General features: G+C 39.9%; 2 protein-coding genes across 4 annotated transcripts in view; both read left to right on the top strand.

Moving 5' to 3' along the window:
- Window positions 1-8,528: 8,528 nt before the first annotated feature.
- On the top strand, window positions 8,529-8,906 carry LOC137749825 (large ribosomal subunit protein eL31-like). Its single transcript, XM_068524082.1, has one exon. The coding sequence runs from the start codon at window positions 8,529-8,531 to the stop codon at window positions 8,904-8,906; it is 378 nt and encodes a 125-aa protein (XP_068380183.1).
- A 3,724-nt stretch (window positions 8,907-12,630) lies between these two features.
- RABGEF1 (RAB guanine nucleotide exchange factor 1) overlaps window positions 12,631-21,877 on the top strand; it is a 63,841-nt gene continuing 54,594 nt past the window's right edge. For all 3 annotated transcript variants that reach the window (XM_068565681.1, XM_068565682.1, XM_068565683.1), the window contains exon 1: window positions 12,631-12,714. The gene's annotated coding sequence lies outside the window, so the exon portion shown is untranslated. The remainder of the gene's footprint in view (window positions 12,715-21,877) is intronic.

Raw genomic sequence — 21,877 nt, forward strand, 5'->3', positions numbered from 1 at the left:
GTATACTGTCCAGGCTTCTTGCTTCAGCCTCGAATTATACACCCAATAACCTGCCAAATATTGCTACTTCAATATCTGTTAGCCATCTCAAACTTAATACATCCAGATGGAATTCTTGATCTCCTCTCCCACCCCAAACATCCTCATTCCACCTCCTCCCTCTCAGGAAATGGCACCACCATGCATCCAGTCAACAAAAACCGGCATCACCTTTCACTCCCCTCCTTCACCTTCCCCTTCTCCTTGCAATCCATCACAAAGTACTTGAATACATCTTCAAGACGTATCGAGTTTTCACAGATTTGCTTGTTTGACTCACCATCATCTTTCATCCTGAGTTACTACAAAGACCTCCTGGCTTAATTTGGCTCTCAATTACCCCGTCTAACCTATTCTCCAGAACAGTCTTTTGAAACGGTTGATTAGATCCTGCACTATGCTGACTTAAAACCCTTTGCTTTTTTCTTTTTTTAATTAATTTTTATTGGAGTATAGTTGATTTACAGTGTTGTGTTAGTTTCGGGTGTACAGCAAAGTGAATCAGTCGTACATATATATATATCCACTCTTTTAAAAATTCTTTTCCCATATAGGTCATTACAGAGTATTGAGTAGAGTTCCCTGTGCTATACATTAGGTCCTTATTAGTTATCTATTTTATATATAGTAGTGTGTATATGTCAGTCCCAATCTCCCAATTTATCCCTTCTCCCATGGTAACCATAAGTTTGTTTTCTACATCTGTGACTCTATTTCTGTTTTGTAAATAAGTTCAAACCCTTTGCTTTTAAAATGAAATTGGAAAGGCTTACCATGTTTGATCTGGTTCCTGCCAACCCGTCCAGCCCCAACACACCACCCTACTCCTTGTTTCCCATCCTCCACCCTGGCCTTCTTTCAGTTCCTGCCTCAGCTTTTTGTGATTGACATTTCCTCTGCCTGGGATGCCCTTCCCCCATCTCTTCTCATTTATGGCTGGCTCCTTTTCATATTTTATGTTCCAGCTCAAATGTTACATACTCAGTGAGACCTTCTCTGACCATGCCATCTAAAGCACACTCCCTCCCATTACCATCTATCACGTCACCCTATTTCTTTATAGCATTTATTACCAATAGTAGTTGTCTTGTTTGTTATGTCTCTATTTTCTTTCAAATAAGCCCCTCGAGGGCATAGATTTTGCCTCTGTTGTTCACACCTATATCCCAATGCTTGGAACAGTCAGTGCCTGGAAAAGAGGTGCTCACAGTCAAGATCTGTTAAACAGTCTGTCCAGTATATGGACAGGAGACCACTTGGAGCATCTTAGTATTACCATGCCCTGTGATTAAAGTCAATGGAAAACTGCAACAACCCAATCCAGGCAGGATTACTAATGGCTCAGACCTTTCATGAGTGAAAGTTTGGGTCACCTCACCACGTAAAGAGGTTGAGTATGGAGATTAAGTTTGATATAAGGAGATGCATATGGGTGCCAAGTTGACAGGGGGTGGAGTTATGACAGCTAATTGTATGTGTCAACTTGGTTGGGCCACAGTGCCCAAATATTTGGTCAAACATTATTCTGAATGTTTCTGTAAGGGTGTTTTTGGATGGGATTTACATTCAAATCAGTGGACTTGGAGTAAAGCAGATTACCCTCCATAATGTGGGTGGACCTCATCCAATCAGTTGAAGGCTTGAATAGAACAAAAGGCTCCCTCAAGCACGAGGGAATTCTGACAGCAGTCTGTCTTCAGACTTCACTGCAACACCGGCTCTTCCTGGTTCATCAGCAGACTGCCTTTGAACTTGAACTGCAATTCTTTCCTGAGCCTCCAGCCTGCCAGCCTCCCCCATCAGATTTTGGACCCACCAAGCCTCCACAATCACATGACCCAATCCCTTAAAATAATTCTCTTCCTATATATACTGTTTCTATCTATCTGTCTATCTATCCCAGGATATGTATATCTATCTATCTATCTATCTATCTATCTATCTATCTATCTATCTATCTTCTAGAAAGAGATTTATATACATCCTAGGAGAATATATATCTATAATGAAGTGCAAAGGTAGCATACCACATGTTTTGCCACCTTACTATTCTCATTTAACATTATCTTTCGGAGATCTGTTCATTTCAGTTCATGTAGCACTGCCCCTCCCCCCTTTAAAAATTTGATAGTATTCCATTAAAAGTAGGTTCCACAAAACTATTTAAAAATAGTTTCTGCTGCCTTTTGAGATACACATGCCTCTAACTATTTAGCAACAGATTAATAAGCCTTTCCCACATTTCAGCAAATACAGCCCTCAGCTCTCTTGTTCTTGATATGATAAAGACTACTTAGAAACGTTAAAAAAAAAAAAAAGAAAAAGTAAGATGGAGGTCTTGGGTTTTTTAGCTGATTGATTCTATAATGCTTATAGATTTGAGTCATGGTTGACCACGATATGGTTCAGCAAGAGAGAATGTACTCCTTTGCGTATGTGAATGGTCTGTTTTCCTTGATTTTGGATCCTATGGAAAATGGCTTAAGTTACGTGGTTCCTGGATTGCTTCTCACTTGGGAACTTGGCAATTTGATGAGCCCTTCCGCTGTCACTAATCTGATTATCTCCCAGAGTCTATCCCTGAGGCTTTCCTCTGGGTCGCTTCATTCTTAGGCAGCCTTTATCTACTGCTGCAGAGATCGCCTTTGCCAGAAAACCAGAGAAGAGAGAGAGTCACTTTCCTGAAAGCTAGAAAAGTCCTAGAAAGGAATTATGGGCAATCCTCACGCATTTGTTGAGGCCAGGGGAATGGCAGAGCTCACATGCCTATTCTTGGAGCCAAGGGATAGGGTCATCAATGGCTGAACTCTGTAGACTAATAATGTAGGGAGGTGCGGTTCCCCCCAAAAAAGCTAGGTAGACAAAAACCACACATCCTCTACTAGTTTTACAAAAGTGTATACTCTTTCTCTCTTCTGATAGGGACCTCTGTTTTCACTGGCAGACATTAGTCATAGCCACATCGTATGAGTTTAGCACAGATCTCTAGCTGTTAATGGTTTCTTAAAGTCTTGCATTCTGCAAAAACCAACAAAAAAAAAAATTTCCTCTGTGGGGTGAAGTAGAAAAAAAGGGGGAGAGGGTCAAGTTTTAACTCCTTTTCTCTTTAATGTATATATTAAATGGTTTGATATTAGTTTTTGATGAACTGATATGTGTCCTGTCATATAGCAAGTAGAAAATTTAATTCTCCTTCTCTATGATAGTGATGTGATTTTACTATTGCAAACCAGGCAAGTCTCATTAAGAAAGATTGTTTCTTTTATACAATTGCTGCAAGAAAATGTTGCAACTGACAAGGGCTTAATCTCCAAAATATACAAACAGCTCATACAACTCAACAACAAAAAATCAAACAACCCAATCAAAAATGGGCAGAAGACTTTAATAGACATTTCTCCAAAGAAGACATACAGATGGCCAGTAGGTACATGAAAAGACGCTCAACATCACTAATTATTAGAGAAATGCAAATCAAAACTACAATGAGATACCACCTCACACCAGTCAGAATGGCCATCATTAAAAAGTCTACAAATAACAAATGCTGGAGAGGGTGTGGAGAAAAAGGAACCCTCCTACACTGTTGGTGGGAATGTAAGTTGGTGTGGCTACTATGGAGAATAGTATGTAGGTTCCTCAGAAAACTAAAAATAGAATTACCATATGTTCCAGCAATTCCACTCTTGGGCATATACCTGGACAAAACTATAATTCAGAAAGATACATGCACCCCTATGTTCATAGCAGCGCTATTCACAATAGCCAAAACATGGAAACAACCTAAATGTCCATTGACAGATGAATGGATAAAGAAGATGTGGTACATATATACAATGGAATACTACTCAGCCATAAAAAAAACCCCAAAAAATGCCATTTACAGCAACATGGATGCAACTAGAGGGTATCATACTAAGTGAAGTAAGTCAGAGAAAGACAAATACTATATGATATCACTTATATGTGGAATCTAAAATATGGTACAAATGAACTTACCTACAAAACAGAAACAGAGTCACAGACGTAAAGATCAGACTTGTGGTTGCCAAGGGGCAGGGGGAGGGAAAAGGAAGGACTGAGAATTTGGTGTTTGTAGATGCAAACATTTAGAATGGATAAACAACAAGGTCCTACTGTATAGCACAGGGAACTATATAATTGCTGCAAGAAATAATGGCTCAATGTTATATACAGTCAAAATTCCTGTCTTAGGTGCACATTATTAAAATTTGAAATGATAGGACAATTTGAACATGAAAATAAATAAGTATAGCAATGGGTTATAACCCATTGAATAAAATAAGAATCCATGAATTCATGTTGACACAAATGAATAATTACATAAAAGAGGTAGAAAGGAGAGTTCTAGAGTAAAATGTCAGCTAATAAGTGTAGATAAAGAATGATGGGGTTAGAAAACCTCCATTTAGCAACCATCATAATTATAACTGAATCATCATCAATCATCAAAGTATTTTCCTATAAATTACTAATTAATTAAAAGGTAAAAATAGTAACTTCACCGTGGAGACACCTGAAAGACTCCACCTTAATCATTAATCAAAGTTGTTAGCCAAAATGGGACAAACAGACATCATGCACATCACCTATCTTAACACCTTGAGGAGAATACAACATTATGCCAGTGATTTTTCTGCCAAAAAATGAATAACCTGAATCTAATCATGAGAAAAAGTCGGAGAAACCCAAAGTGAAGGACATCTTTTAGAATGACCTTCTTATACTTTACAAAAATGTCAAGATTATGAAAGACAAATTGAAATGGAAGAACTATTCCAGATTAAAGAAGGCTAAAGAGACATGGCAATTAAGTGATCCTGGGTTAGATTTGGGATCAGGAAAAACAATAGCTATAAGGGGCATTTTGGGGACAATTGATGAGAATTGAATAAAGGCTATAGATTAAATAATAGGATTTTATCAATGTTAATTTTCCTGATTTTGATAATTTTGCTTTGGTTTTTCTCAGAGAATATCTTTATTCTTAGGAAATACACACTGAAATATGTAGGCATCAAGAAGCATGATGTTTGCAAGTTAGTCTTAAATTCTTTAGGAAAAAAGTGAGAGAGAGAGAGAGGGTGCAAATGATAAAGAAAATGGGGCAAATCTACAAATTCAAGACGCTCAAAAAACTCCACGTAAGATAAATTCATAGAGACCCACAGCAAAACACATTGTAATCAAACTGTAGAAAGCCAAAGAAAAAGAATCTTGAAAGCAGCAAGAGAGAACCAATTCGTCACATACTATGGAAGCCAGAAGGGAGTCAGATGTCATATTTAAAGTGTTGAAATAAAAACCTGTCAACCAAGAATTCTGTATCTGGCAAAACTATTCAAGAATGAAGGAGAGGGCTTCCCTGGTGGCGCAGTGGTTGAGAATCTGCCTGCTAATGCAGGGGACACATGTTTGAGCCCTGGTCTGGGAAGATCCCACATGCCACGGAGCAACTAGGCCTGTGAGCCACAGCTACTGAGCCTGCACGTCTGGAGCCTGTGCTCCACAACAAGAGAGGCCACCATAGTGAGAGGCCCGCGCACCATGATGAAGAGTGGCCCCCGCTTGCCACAACTAGAGAAAGCCCTAGCACAGAAACGAAGACCCAACATAGCAATCAATCAATCAATCAATCAATCAAAAAAAAAAAAAGAATGAAGGAGAAATTAAGACATCATTACTAGTAGACCTGCTCTGTGAGAAATGCTAAAAGGACTTCTTCAGGCTGAAGAAAAAAGGACACCGGAAGAAGCCACATGGAGAAATAAGAACACCAGTAAAGATAAATACCTAGGTAAACGTAAAAGCATTATTGTACTAAAGGTTTATAACTCCTCTCTTTTCCTCTATATGATTTAAAAGACATATATGCATAAAACATTAATTATAAACCTGTGCTGATAGGCACACAGTTTATAAAGATGAAATCTGTGACAATAACAGGATAAAATGAGAGGGACATAGTTGTATTGGAAGCAGAGTATATACTATTTTAAATAAGTTGGTATTATTCAAACTAAGTTGTTATGAGTTCAAAATGTCAATTGTAATCCCAAAGGTAACCACTAAGAAAATAATGAAAAAAATGTACAGAAAATGAAAATGGTAGGCTACAGAAAAACAATTAAATACCAAAATATGAGGTAATGGAAGAATTGAGAAAAAATATATAAGCTATATAGAAAACAAGAAGCAAAATGGCAGAAGTAAGTCATTATTTAGCAGCAATTACTTTATTTCTTTTGTTTGTTTGCTTTTAAATATAGTCAATCCTAGCAATTACTTTAAATGTAAATAGGTTACACTCTCCAATTTAAAGTCAAAGATTGGCAGAATGTATTTCCCAAAAAGTTCCATCTATCTGCTCTCTATAAGAAATTCACCTTAGATACAAAAACACAAAGAGGCTGGAAGTAAAAGGATGGAAAAATATATTCCATGGAAACAGTAAGCAAAGGAGAGTTGGGGTGGCTATATTGTTAGACAGAATAGATTTTACATTAAAAAAAAGTTGGACTTCCCAGGTGGTGCAGTGGTTAAGAATCCGCCTGCCAATGCAGGGGACATGTGTTCGAGCCCTGGTCTGGGAAGATCCCACATGCCACGGAGCAACTAAGCCCGCGCCCCTACAGCCCGTGCTCCGCAACAAGGGAAGCCACCACAATGAGAAGCACGCACACCGCAACGAAGAGTAGCCCCCCCTCACGGCAACTAGAGAAAGCCCATGAGCAGCAATGAAGACCCAATGCAGCCAAAAATTTAAAAATTAATAAGTAAATTTTTTTAAAAAAGTTTGTAAGAGACAAGAAAGACATTATAGACTGAAAAAGATTTAATCCAACAAGATGATGTAACAATTATATGCATATATACACCTAATAACCAAGCACCAAATATATATGAAACAAACAAACAAAAAAAAAGGCAGATTTAAGGGAGAAATCAACAGGTTTTTTTTTTTAATTTTATTTATTTATTTATTTATTTATTTATTTATTTATGGCTGTGTTGGGTCTTCGTTTCTGTGTGAGGGCTTTCTCTAGTTGCGGCGAGCGGGGGCCACTCTTCATCGCGGTGCGCGGGCCTCTCACTATCGCGGCCTCTCTTGTTGCGGAGCACAGGCTCCAGATGCGCAGGCTCAGTAATTGTGGCTCACGGGCCCAGTTGCTCCGTGGCATGTGGGGTCTTCCCAGACCAGGACTCGAACCCGTGTCCCCTGCATTGGCAGGCAGATTCTCAACCACTGCGCCACCAGGGAAGCCCGAGAAATCAACAGTTTTACAATAAGAGTTGGAGACTTCACTATCCCGCTTTCAATAATGGATAGGACAACCAGAGACGAGATCAGTAAGGAAAGAGAGTACTTGAATGACACTATAATCCAATGAGACCTAACAGACATATATAGACTACTTCACCCAATAGTGGATACACATAGAACATTGTCCAGAATAGAACATATGTTGGCCAAAAAGAAAAGCCTTAGTAAATTTTGAAAGGTTGAAATCATACAAAGTATCTTTTCTAATCACAATGGAATGAAACTAGAATCAGTAACAGAGGGAAACTCACAAAAATGTAGAAATTAAAAAACATGCTCTTAACCAATGGTCAAAGAAGAAATTACAAGGGAAATTAAAAAATACTTTGAGACAAATGAAAATGAAAACACAACTTACAAAACCTATGGAATGACATGAAAGCAGTGCTCAGAAGGAAATTTGTAGCTGTAAACATCTACATTAAAAAAGAAGAAAGATCTCAAATCAATAACGTAACTGTACACCTTAAAGGAACTAGAAAAATGAGGAGCAAATTGAACCAAAGCTAGCAGAAGGTGGAAAGTAAAGATAGAGTAGAGATAAATGGAATGGAGAATAGGAAAACAAGAGAATATAGAAAATCAACAAAACCAAAACTTGGTTTTTTTAAAGATCATCAAAATTGACAAGTCTTTAGCTAGATTGACTAAGAAAAAGAGAAAACAAATTGCTAAAATCAGAAATAAAAGAGGGGACATTACTACTGACTTTACATAAATGAAAAGGATTATGAGAATTCTATGAATATATGCGCACCAACAAATTGAATAACTAAATGTAATGAACTAATTCCTAGAAACATAAATCCTACCAAGTCTGAATCACAAAGGAATAGAAAATCTGAATATACTTATAACTAGCAAGGAGATTGAATCTGTAGTCAGAAGTTTCCCAACAAGTAAAAGCCCTGGACTTTATGGCTTTGCTGGTGAATTCTACCAAATGTTTAAAGAACTAATAACAATCCTTCTCAAATTCTTCAGAAAGAAATTGAAAGTGGAGAGAATGCTGTCTAACTTATTCAGTGAGGCCAGCATTGCCCTAATACTGAGCCAGATAAAGACACTACAAGGAAACTACAGATCAATACTCCTTAAGAACATTAATATAAAAATCCTCCCTTTCCAACCCGGGACGGGCAGGATGGCTCCAGCAAAGAAGGGCAGTGAGAAGAAGGAGGGCCGGTCCGCCATCAACGAGGTGGTGACCAGAGAATACACCAACAGCATTCACAAGCGCATCCATGGAGTGGGTTTCAAGAAGCGTGCCCCTCGGGCACTCAAAGAAATCCGGAAATTTGCCATGAAGGAGATGGGAACTCCAGATGTATGCCTTGACACCAGGATCAACAAAGCTGTCTGGGCCAAAGGAATAAGGAATGTCCCATACCATATCTGTGTGCGGTTGTCCAGAAAACGTAATGAGGATGAAGATTCACCAAACAAGCTCTATACGTTTGTTACCTATGTATCTGTCACCACTTTCAAAAATCTACAGACAGTTAATGTGGATGAGAACTAACTGTGCTTGTTCAATAAAGTTACAGAACTGCCAAAAAAAAAAAAAAATTCCTCAACAAAGTACTAACGAAGAATTCAGCAGCATATTAAAAAGGTTACATGCTGTGACCAAGTGGGATATATTCCCGGAATATACAAGGATGGTTCAACATATGAAAATTGATCAAATGTTATTCACTATATTGAAAAAACTACCCGATCTTCTCAATTGATACAGAAAAAGCTTGTGATACAATTTAATACACTTTCATGATAAAAACACTCCAAAAAACTAGGAATATAGATATCAGAAAGCCACATATAAAAAACCCATAGCTAACACTGTACTCAGCAGTGAAAGATTAAAAGCTTATCTGCTGAAATAAGAAACAAGACAAGGATGACTGTTTTTGCCAATTCTATTCAATATAGTATTGGAAGTTCTAGTTAGAGCAACTAGGCGAGAAAAGGAAAAGCCATCCAAACTGGAAAGGAAGGAGTAAAATTATCTGTTTGAAGCTGATATGATCTTATATGTAGAAAACCCTAAGGATTACACACACACACACACAAACCTGTTAGAACCAATAGACGAATTGAGCAATGTAGTAGTACAGAATCAACACAGAAATCAGTTGCATTTCTAATAATGAACAATCCAAAGAGGAAATTAGGAAAAGAGTTCCACCTACAATAACATCAAAAGGAATAAAATACTTAGGAATTAATTAAGGAGGTGAAAGACTTGTACACTGAAAACAGCAAAACCATTGCTGAAAAAAATGAAAGAAGATGTAAATAAATGGAAAGACATCTCATGTAAATTGGTTTGTTGTTGAATTTTAGGAGTTCTCTATATATTCTGGATAACAGTCCCTTATCACAGATAGGTGATCTGCAAATATTTTTTCCTATTCTGTGAGTTGCCTTTATACTCTGTTGATTGTTGCCTTGGATGCACAAAAGTTTTTAATCTTGGTAAGTCCAATATGTCTATTTTTTTCTTTTATTACCTGTGCCTTTGGTGTCATATCTAAGAAATTATTGCCAAATCCAGTGTTATGAAGCTTTTCTCTCCTGTGCTTCCTTCTAAATTTTATCTCTTACATTTAGGTCTTTCATCCATTTTGAGTTAATTTTTTTACACGGTGTTCGGTAAGGGTCCAATTTCACTCCTTTGCATGTAAATTTTATATTATGTATATTTTACAATTAAAAATAAAGTTAAAAAATTAATACCCTTTGATGATAAAAACACCCAGTAAACCAGGAATAGCAGGGAACTTCCTCAACATGATAAAGGCCATGTATGAAAAACCCACTGGTAACATCATATCATGGTGAAAGACTGAAAGTTTTTTTCAGTAAGATTGGGAACAAGACAAGGATGTGTAGTTTAAGCACTTCTATTAGTATGTTTTCATTTCTCTCTGGTAGATTCATCTTACCTAACTTTTCTGCAGAATTTGACTCATCTCATCAATACCTTGGCTTTCTCTCTCTCCTTAGCCTCCACATTAGTCCTCTTTTTTAGTTTTCCTCTTTTTTTTCTCTCTCTTTGATGGCTCTTTTTCTTTTGACCCACTCCAGGATTTACTCTTAGCCCTCTTTTATCTTCACTTTTTCCAATGGGACTGATTTTTATAAGTTAATATGCAAAACAACACATAAATTGAAATAAAGGATAATACAGTGAGTAGCCATATACCTATCACCCAGCTCAAGAACTAAAACATTGCCTCCTCAGTTGACTGTACCTTTGGTGCCCCTTTCCAATAGCCTCCACTGCCACCCCTTCTCCCAGAGGGAAGTGTGGTAGTTTTGTGGTAGTTTGTTGCATTAATGGCCCCAATGAGTCAGACTTTGTCCTCACTTTTGCTGGTCCCCTCCCACTTTGACTTTGGGGTTTGCCCCTTAGTTGCTTTGCCCATTACCTTTTGATCTCTTCTCCTTTCTCCCCTCAATTCACTGCTACAGCTACACAAGTTGGCATCAGGAGGGCCTTTGCACTGGCTGTTCCCTGTGCCTAGAACACTCTTGCCCAAATACTTGCATAGTATTGTAGTATAGCTAGCTCCCTAACCCTTTGCTCTGGTCGTCTTCTCAGCCAGGGCTTTCCTGTCCACCCTAAAACATCAAACTTCTTGGCTGCACTGGCTATCCCTCTCCCTTGCATTATTCTTTTCCATAGCAATGGTCACTATCCTATGTACTATTGTACATAATTTATTGTTTAGTGGCTCCTCCACCTCTTCCCTAGAATGTAAGCTTCTCAGCTTAGGTACTTTTTTTTTTTTTTTTTTAATAGTCTGGTATCCTCAGCCTAGCGTACATTAGATACTGTAGGGGAGGGAAAATAATTTTCCCTCTGCTCTTCTGAGTTCTTGGCTGAAACCCTTATAATAAAAGAATAACAAAGAGGAAAACAAATAGAGATTTGTTAACATGTATACCTCACATATACATAGGAGATACCCAGGGAAAAGGCTTAGAATGCCAACTTAAATACCATTTTCCGGTAAAGACAAACAAGGAACGGTGTCTGTTGGGGGGGGTGGGGTGGGGGGAGGGTGGAGACCAGTTATGGAGGTGACCAGGGAAAGAAAAATAAACAAGAAGTTTGTTATACAGATTTAAGTCAGTGTCTTCTCCACTGATGAGTCTCTAGTGATTTATTAGAGTTGTCCTTTTCTTCCAGGTACAGAGGGGGAGACACTTTTTACAAATAGCGATTTCCTTCATAAATGTACGTTTCCCTTACAAAAGGTTAACTTCTAGTTTATTTTCAGGGCTTCTCTGTGTTTACTTTCTCAGAATAAGCCTTATGTCAAAGAGGCATATTTTGGGGTGGCATATTCTGCTACCTTCCAGCGTTTAGGAATAATTTGAGGAACAAATCAATCTCCATTTTGCAAATAACGAGCAAAGACTGAGATATTAGGCAAGCTGTCCAAGATCACAGAGGCAGCATTTAGCAAACCTGGGATTCCAACCCAGGGCTCCCTCCCAGACGCTGTACTATAGTATTTTCTTTTCTGTCTCTTTTTTATTTATTTTCCAGTCGTGGCTGCGCTTTGTGCCATAGATGGCATCCAGAATACAGAAGCAGCTGCTGTCTCCAACATTCCTGAAATGGGAATCACGGAGAATTGGATTCCATTTATAACTAGACCATTAATACTGTGTGACACTGGCTAACGTATTTAACTTCTGGAACTCAGTTATGCTCAGCTGTAAAACCGGCTAATAGATCAACAAATCTCTTTAAGTCCTCTAACTCAAGAACTTCTAAAATCCGCGTGAAGCGATGGAATTCATTAGTTTCGCAGGCAGCCTCATTCCCTACGGGCTGGAACCGTCCACTGGCCCAAACACCGCTCTGCCGCAGCCTTTGCCACCGCCTCCCATTCCAAGCTAAGAATGGGCAGTGTCACCCTCAGGCTACTCCTAGTGGGATCCCGGTAGCAGGGGTTGAGGAAAAGACAAGGAAACACCCGCTTCTCCGCCGGCTCCCGAACGCTCCAGGTCAGCGCCCCGGGACCAGCGTCGAGGCCGCCTCCTTCCCTTCGCACTACGGCTTTGTCGGTGCCGTCATCCACGCCAGCCTCGCCCCCCGCACCACCCAGGGCGGACTCCGACTAGCACCCGCATCCTCCCGGCGGCGCGCAGAGGCCCCGGAAGTGACGTCCATGCGTGCGTGGCGTGCGCGCGCGGCGCCGGGGGCGGGGCTGCGAGAGGGAGGGCCGGCGTGAGGGCGGGTTGTGACTGGCACCCGGACCTACTGGAGCGACGTGGGGGGAGCGGCAGTTCGGACGTCGGTGGAGCAGCAGGTAAGGTACGGGGCGGACGGACGGGGGCCCAGGGCGGCGTCAGGGCAGTGGGGCGGCGGCGCCGTGCCGGTGGGGGTTACTGGGTCATTGGTCCGGGCTGTACACCCGGCTGGGGCCGTCTCGCACCGGTGCCTCCTGCCGCCCTCCGGCTGAGCCCGGGGCCCGGCGGCGCGGCCCTGGCCGGTCCCAGGCCGTCGCCGGCCCCCCTCATCCTCTGCGTGCTCGGCCTGCCCGTTTCGGGCGCTCGTCGCCAAGTTCTCCGAGGCCCGGCCCAGCTCCGACGGGCAGGCGCGTATCGTTTCCTGGCCGCCGCCTGCCACCCGTCCACCTCTCGCGGGATGGCTGCGCTCCAGCCGGCTCCCTCCTGACTGTCCAGTCGGCGGAGTGCCGAGGGACACCTGTGGTGGTGACCGGGCGGGTCGTGCCCCGGGCCCCTCGGGGACCTGCCGCAGCCCGGCCTGGGCAGGGGCGCCGGGACCTCAGGGACCCGCGTCGGTCTCGGGGAGGGAAAGGTCCTGGAGCTGGGAGGATGCTGTCTTTCGCAGCGCGGGGACTGGAAGACTGGTCCTAACTTTCGCCCCGTGGTTGAGGGCGAAGTTGTGGGCCTGGGCTTAGGAGCAGAAGTCCCGGCTTCCGAACCGTCTCGGAGGAGAGCAGAGGTGATACCCATCACGGAAGTTTAGTCGACAGGGTGGAAGGACTCAGGCGCTTCAGAGAATAGGTCAGAGCCTGCTGGTGGTGTCTCAGCGCTGGTGACCAAGCCCTGTGGTTGGGAAATGTGTCATTGGGCGCCGGGACTCGCCTTGCCAAGAGATTAGATGTGAAAATTTGTCAGGATGAGTTCACAGCATCACCTGGGGAGTAGTTTGTTTTTGTTTTTTTTTGGATCTGAAGAGTTTTGTTTGAGTTTAAAAAATAGTTGTACCTTTTTTTTCAGTAAATCTAAAACTGCAAAACAAACCCCTCAAAATCTATCAAGGTTACTAATTAAAATATTTGTACCAAGAAAGCTTGCCGGAGTTGCAAGGAGATTTGATTTTACTTAAGCCCTTTAATGATAAATAACGTTAATTTAAGAGTTACTGGTTCTTAGGTGGAAGATTAAGGTGTTCAAGGATTTGAATTTTTATTGACCTTCCAAGCAATCATTTTCTTCTCTCTAGAAGTTAGCCACTTTACGAGAGAGGGACAGCGAGGATACTCGCCATGTGTGGTGAGCAGCAGAGCACAGAGTGGGGACACCCCAGGTGTCTTGAGGGACTGCAGGGCGTGGAGGGTGGAGGAAGTTACCAGGAAATATTTATGGAAGTGTCTTGAATAATGAGTAACATTCAGCCTAACAAGGTGGGGTGAGAATTTTAGAGGTAGTGGAAATGTGGGCGTGGGGCAAGTAAAGGAGAAGAGGCCACTAACTCCCAGGAGGTGGTTTTTGAAAAGTGAAAAAATGCAGGCAGAGGCGGGTGGCAGATAGGGGCAGAGATGCAGGAGATTCTTGGGCTTTTCTCTGATGGTGACAGAACCAGGGAAGGGTTTTAAGGAGGGTTATTTGCCTGGTTAACATGGAATTTTATGTTATTTGCTTGCTTTACACACGGGCTGCTCTGCTATGTGGCTGATGAGGATTGTGCCCCGTATAGTGCTTGATTATGTGCTAGCTTGTATTTTAATCGTTTCTGCTTGTTAAATGTTTGAATTGAATTTTATATTCATTTACTAATTGTTTGTATGAGTGTGTGACCCTGCTTATTTGTAAACTTCTATAAACAGGAATTCTGCTTTTATCTCTTTGCATCTCAATCCAAGTCAGGCATTCATGAGTGTTCATGAGGACTTGATGAGAAATCATTGATTTCTTTTTTTTTTTTTTTTTTTTTAGAGGAACTCTTTTATTTATTTATTTTTATTTTTGGCTGTGTTGGGTCTTCGTTTCTGTGCGAGGGCTTTCTCCAGTTGCGGCAAGCGGGGGCCACTCTTCATCGCGGTGTGCGGGCCTCTCACTGTCGCGGCCTCTCTTGTTGCGGAGCACAGGCTCCAGACGCGCAGGCTCAGTAGTTGTGGCTCACGGGCCTAGTTGCTCCGTGGCATGTGGGATCCTCCCAGACCAGGGCTCGAACCTGTGTCCCCTGCATTGGCAGGCAGACCCTCAACCACTGCGCCACCAGGGAAGCCCCGAAATCATTGATTTCTGATGTTGGTTTTCAGTGAGAAAAAAGACTTGACCGGTACTTCTTTTAATATCTATGTATAGAAGAACTAAGGTCTTGTTTCATTTACTCTTCTCAATCTTTGGCTAGAGACAGAGAATTTCTATCTTGGCAATGTGAGTTTAATTTTTGGCACATGTGTTTATATTGGTTGCAAAGTAAACATCTCTAGCAGAGATGACCCATCCCTAAAATATAGGCGATACCTGTTTAACATAACATACCTGTCTATTCTGTGACTTAGAATGGAAATGCTATTAAGTGGCTTCTTAACCCAGCAATAAAGTTGTCACCCTAAAAAAAAAGTTTCACAATAGAGGCCAAACATTTTGAAAGTCATATTAAATGTTCATTTCTGTCATAAAGCATTGTAGGAACATAATGTATGTTGTTTCACGTGACTGAAAGGCCTTGAAATAATCTAGACTATTGTTTGTTGAATAAACACTTAGGAGAAACAACAATTGACTCATCTTTATCCCACATAATATTATGTGGCTCTTATTTTATCTGTTTGTTATTTGGATAAAGCTCCTAAAATGCTTTAAGAAAAGGCTATACTTTATGGTGCTGCTTTCAAGTTACCCTGGGAGATTCCTGTTGCTGATGAAGTTACTGTTGGTGGGGTAGGCAGTGTAATTTTTATTGTGTAGTAAAACAGTTTTTCAAGTCTCTGGTAGCATAGCTCACTTGTTTGTGGCCACTAGGAGGGTGAAGGACTATAATTATAATCAATTAATTAGATTAATTTGTAGTTAAAAGTTAGAAGTTATGATCAGAATGCTAAGTATGAGTTCATGATAGGGTAAAATTTTACCCACTAAGAGAATATTAAGCCTTTTGTTTTGCTCAGACGACAGCAATAAGATTACTGAAATCCCTGAAGCAGGAATATGTAGCAAGAGCATTTGGGGCTTTAAATTCTGTGCTGTCTCCCAGTCAGGGATGGTTGGCAGCATCCCGTGTGCTAGGCACAGGGCAACTCAGGAGGAGCTGTACACAAATTTTATAAATCGTTTTTGAAGCTAGCCTATTCAGTTCTCATTCAGAATAAATACTCAAATGCAACTGCATTTGTGGTGATTTCGTCTGTATTTTAAAAATAAAAATGACTTTTGGGGGATTTTTATATGGGATATATTTACAAGGTTCTGTGTGCTCCACAGTTAAAAATACATAATGAAAGTGTTTTATTTTGGTAGTTCCTCTGTTGTTAGAATTTCCTAATTTTAAATATAATGTTTGCTACAACACTTTCTTTTTTTCTTTTGGAGCAAAAGAAAGATAATGCCTCTAGAAATTGAACTCATAACATGTTTATTAATGGAAGAAAATGTCTTCTTATTGTGCTATACTGTTTTTTTTTTTTTTAAATTAATTAATTAATTTATTTATTTTTGGCTGTGTTGGGTCTTCGTTTCTGTGCGAGGGCTTTCTCCAGTTGCGGAGAGCGGGGGCTACTCTTCATCGCGGTGCGCGGGCCTCTCACTGTCGCGGCCTCTCCCGTTGCGGAGCACAGGCTCCAGACGCGCAGGCTCAGTAGTTGTGGCTCACGGGCCCAGTTGCTCCGCGGCATGTGGGATCTTCCCAGACCAGGGCTCGAACCCGTGTCCCCTGCATTGGCAGGCAGATTCTCAACCACTGCGCCACCAGGGAAGCCCTGCTATACTGTTTTTTAAGTGGAGCATACCATTTACTTATATCACCTCTTGCTCCAGAAAGGATACATAAGGACTTACAAAGATACAAACAACATGCTTTTGGTAACAGACAGAAATAAAGGGGTGATGGATTTAGGACTGTGAGAGAAAAATTAAGATGGAAACAGAAATGAGATCTGTACACAAAGTAACTGGACTGAAGTCTTAAGTATTTGTTAGAGGGCCACAAATTTGACTCTGCTTTTTAGTAGCCAGTTCAGAAAGAAATGTAATCAGTTACATGGTTCAGTGACCATAAGATAAAAGACCAGTTTCTCCTTTGGATTCCCAAAGATGCCTTGTATTGAGAAACTCCTCAACTACATCCTTAAGTATAAATACAGCATGCATTTCAGAGGGCTGTGTTGTGTTTTACTTTGTTTTTTAGTAAAATTCCTCATTGCCTCATTGTGTAGGGTGATGACATAAGATCAAAACATAATTCAATAAAAACAGTTCTGGTGTTGGCAAAATAATGTGGACTAAGCACTTAGCTCTGTAGACTGATTTAATTTAAGGATCTGTTTTACATTATCTAGATAAGTAGATGGGGATTACACATTTTTCAAGTTACCTTTCATAAATGTTTTGTTTCTCAGTGGAGCTTTTGTTATTAATTTATCAGCAGTGGTGTTTGTGTTTGTGCTTCCCAGCAAGTTCCTTAAGTACATACATTTTTTGTGTTGTTGGTTAATCACAGAGCCGTATTTTTAGCAGGCATGCTTTATCGTGGGGGGTATGAAAATGGAGGAGACTGACAAATATTTAAGTAAAAGTCACTTCACCTCCACACTCAGATGGGCTGAAGGAATATCAGTGAATACCAAGATTCATTTCTGGAAGTAGGTTTGGGGTGTTAGCTCGAGCACAGAGAGCATTGGCTTCAAAAGTCCAGGCATGTAATTAATTAATTAATTAATTAATTAATATTAATTATTTTATTTATTTCTTTTTGGCTGTGTTGGGTCTTTGTTGCTGTGCGCGGGCTTTCTCTAGTTGCGGTGAGTGGGGGCTGCTCTTCATTGCGGTGGCTTCTCTTGTTGCGGAGCACGGGCTCTAGGCACACAGGCTTCAGTTGTTGTGGCACATGGGCTCAGTAGTTGTGGCTTGTGGGCTTTAGAGCTCAGGCTCAGTAGTTGTGGCGCACGGGCTTAGTTGCTCTGCGGCATGTGAGATCTTCCCTGGCCAGGGCTCAAACCTGTGTCCCTTGCATTGGCAGGCAGATTCTTAACCACTGCGCCACCAGGGAAGCCCTGTAATTTATTTTTAAGAAGGGAACAGATCCACTCATCTTAGGTGTAGTGTCCAGTAAATTAATGTATCTGTATTTTGCTCAAGCTAAATAAGAAGTTGACCTTTTAAGTAATTAGGTAGAACTTATCAAGTGCTAGCATGGGCCAGGCATGTGCTAATAAGAAGCTCTTTACATGCATTATCTCAATGTTGTCATCTTTGTTTATTCCCTTTCTTAAAAGAAAAATATAAGGAAATATGGTTCACAGCAGTAACTTGTTCCAGGTCATACAAGAGGTGCTGGAGATTTGAACTCAGGTAGTCTGACAGACTCAGTGGTCTGCACATATGACTTTATACTGCTTGAGGTGGACTAGACTGGGCCCACAGATGGGGCTAGACCATACAATTAATAGAGGTAAGCCCACTGGCCAGTATTAGAACCCACCACTGCAGAAGGGCCTTGAACAGTTCTGAATCTTCCATCCAGAAGATGAGCTGAGAGCTACAAGTTCAGGGCATTTGGCCATAGTTTATAAAGCTGGGGAACCATACATCTTCTAGGCATCTATCAGGGTTAGAAAAGAGGGAGTATTATTTTATGTGTTTGTTTGCATCTGAAATGCATATATTTTTTCTTTCTATTTGTTACAAATTTGTCTCATCAGATCAGGAAGACCACAATGATATAGTTATAAAGATAGTGTGCCATTCTGGAAAGAGAGGTCTATATTTATATTTTCGAGTAAAACTTTAGCTGGTGATCTCACTGCTCTGATTTGGGATGAATTTAGGTTATACTTCTGTAGTGACATCGCTAGGTGTATATGTTCTTAAATCTTATTCCATGTTTTATTAGGAATTGTACTGCATTAGAGTTGTACAGATAAATAAACCATTATTTATTGTGAGTTTTCATATGAGACTATTCCAGGTTATTCCAGATTATTTTATTTTGAAGTATTGTAATATAGTTCCTACAGTATATTGTAAATTGTGACCTAGCCTACAAAACTAAAGAGTAGAAAACATCCTTATTCATCCTTAATTAGTAAACAGTGGGTGGAACTGTCCTTGCCTAAATATAGTTATGTAACATAGTGTTTCCTTAATTGCATTTCCACAGAGCTTTTGTCATTGTTAAATAGGTTCCTGAAAAATTAGTTAGGCTAGTGACCTGAGTTTTGAATAGGATATTATAAGAAGGATACAAATTAAAAAATGTGAAAACAAACAAACAAAAAATAGGCCGATGAAACAGAATGTCTAAAATCCATTATAATTAGTGTCTCAGGAAGTAGTATGCTTGGCTTTTACTTAGCAAATTGGATTATGTATTTGTGTAGATTAATTAGCCTTTGCAGTTGGGGTTGTAGTGTGATAAGTGTGTAGATTTCATTTGTGGTCTCAAATGTTGTATAGTTATGAATGGACACATCTTAAATATCATTTACAAGGAATAATCAGATGGCAAAGTATTTTCATATGACATGCTAGCTGCTGATACCTTTACAAAGCATCATGTGATGTTACCTGCCCCAGGAAATAGAGTGGCTGATGAGAGACAAAATTGAAATTAAGTCCTTTGAATATCAACTGTATGAAGTAGACACTGCTTTCTCCCAAGAGCCTACTTTCATTTTATTTTATTTTATTTTTTATTGACGTATTGTTGATTTACAATGTTATGTTAGTTTCAGGTGTACAGCAAAGTGAATCAGTTATACATATACATATATCCACTCTTTTTCAGATTCTTTTCCCATAGAGCCCATGACAGAGTATTGAGTAGAGTTCCCTGTGCTATACAGTAGGTCCTTATTAGTTATCTATTTTATATATAGTAGTGTGTATATGTCAGTCCCAATCCCCCAATTTATCCCTCCCCCGGTAACCATAAGTTTGTTTTCTACATCTGTGACTGTTTCTGTTTTGTAAATAAGTTCTTTTCAAGAGCCTACTTTTATTCTTGCACATATTTGAGAACAAATTGCAGGCAGATTTTCTTGTTGTTGTTACCCATAAGAGGTTGTAGCCTATTTCCCTAAAGAAGAATTTTTGCCTTTTCAGTATGTTGGTCTAATAACTGCCCCCCCATATAAATATATATATATAATCTCAGCTTATTTCTTACAAAATAATGCTTGAGAAATAAGTTGAGGTTGTTTTGAAGTTTAAAGTTCTTAGATTCTGACAGAAAAACTGACCAGGAGGTTAGATTTTAGTCCAATCAATTCCAGCTCCAAACACCACCAATAATGGTTATAATGGTCAGTCTGCCATTTAGGTAAAAGCAATACAAAGATTTCAATTTCAGTCTTCAGTGAACGCTTCAGCTGTGTTTGGAGGAGAACAATCTGAGTACTGAAAAATACTTTAAAATTTTTTTTCTTTTTCTGAGGGTTTAATTTCAGGAAGTCTAGTTTTTATAGTTATGAATTTTAGTGGCTTTACCAAACTACCCAGTCTAGTAAACACTACATCACCCCAGAATATCTTCTGATCTTTATTAATGTGTATGTTTTTGTTGTCTAAATCTGTCTACCTGTTATTTCTTGATTTTAAAGTTCTAATATTTTGTGTAAGCATTTCAGAACTCACCACAAGGTACATATGTGAGTTTTATTGTATTGCAAAGAAGTCCGGTGTTTAAGCTCTATGTTACTGTGTAGTTCTACCCTTCTTTGAGCTGCCATAGATTTCCTAATCAGAATTGGTTTCAGCCAGTGTATTCTTCTTAGCTCCCAGTGATGACTAATTTCTAACCAGTTGGCTCACATTAGAATTTTCTTGGTGGATTAACACTGTTATCCTTAAATCATTAGTAGTGCTTTTTGCCTTAAAGTCTACTTTGTGTGATACCAGTATAGCTCTACTTGCTTCCTCTTGATAAATGTTGCATGCTATATATATCTTTTTCCATCCTTATACTTTCCAACTTTTCTTTGTCCTTGAAAGCACCATGAAGTTAGATTTAGTTTTTTTTTCTTTAGTCTGACAATTTTAGTCTTTAAATTAGAATCATTAGTCCATTTAATGTAATTGTCACTATATTTGGTATTATATCTACCATCTTTTCGACTCACTTGTTTTGTTCCTTTTTCCTTTTTTTAATCTCTTTTTGGATTATTTATTATTCAATTATTATTTAATTTTTCCTCTCTAGTAACTTCTTAGTTATACATTCTTTTATTATTCTTTTGTGGTTACACTAGAGATTATAGCATACACCCTTGACTTATTATAGTCTAATACAAATTATAACTTTTTTTTTTTTTTTTTTGGCTGCACTGGGTCTTCGTTGCTGGTGCAGGGGCTTTATCTAGTTGCAGTGAGCAGGGGCTGCTCTTCCCTGCGGTGCGCAGGCTTCTCATTGCAGTGTCTTCTCTTTGTTGTGGAGCACAGGCTCTAGGCATGTGGGCTTCAGTAGTTGCAGCACGCGGGCTCAGTAGTTGTGGCTCACGGGCTCTAGAGTGCAGGTTCAGTAGCTGTGGCACACCGGCTCAGTTGCTCTGCTGCATGTGGGATCTTCCCAGGCCAGGGCTCGAACCCGTGTCCCCTGCATTGATTGGCAGGCGGATTCTTAACCACTGCACCACCAGGGAAGCCCCAAATTATAACTTTTATCACTTCTCCAATAATGCTAGAACTTTATTTATTTTTTTAATTTTATCTTTTGGCCACGCCAGGAGGCATGTGGGATCTTAGTTCCCCCACCAGTGATTGAACCCAGGCCCCCTGCATTGGAAGCGCAGAGTCTTAACCACTGCCCTAGAACTTTAGATACTAACTCCATTTGTCTTTTTCCTGTCTTTTTGTGTTACTCTGTTTTATCCATTTTAATTCGACATATATTTGAAGACCCATAAGAAATTATTGTTTTTTAATAATCAATATTCATGTATATTTCCTTACATATTTACTCTTTCCATTGCTCTTTATCCCTTCCTGTATTTTTGTTTCTGTTTGGGATAGGATAATTTTCCTTTCCATCTGAAGAGTTTCCTCTGGTATTTCTTCTAATGC

Source organism: Eschrichtius robustus, chromosome 16, assembly GCF_028021215.1.
Source record: "Eschrichtius robustus isolate mEscRob2 chromosome 16, mEscRob2.pri, whole genome shotgun sequence".
Classification (NCBI taxonomy): domain Eukaryota; kingdom Metazoa; phylum Chordata; class Mammalia; order Artiodactyla; family Eschrichtiidae; genus Eschrichtius; species Eschrichtius robustus.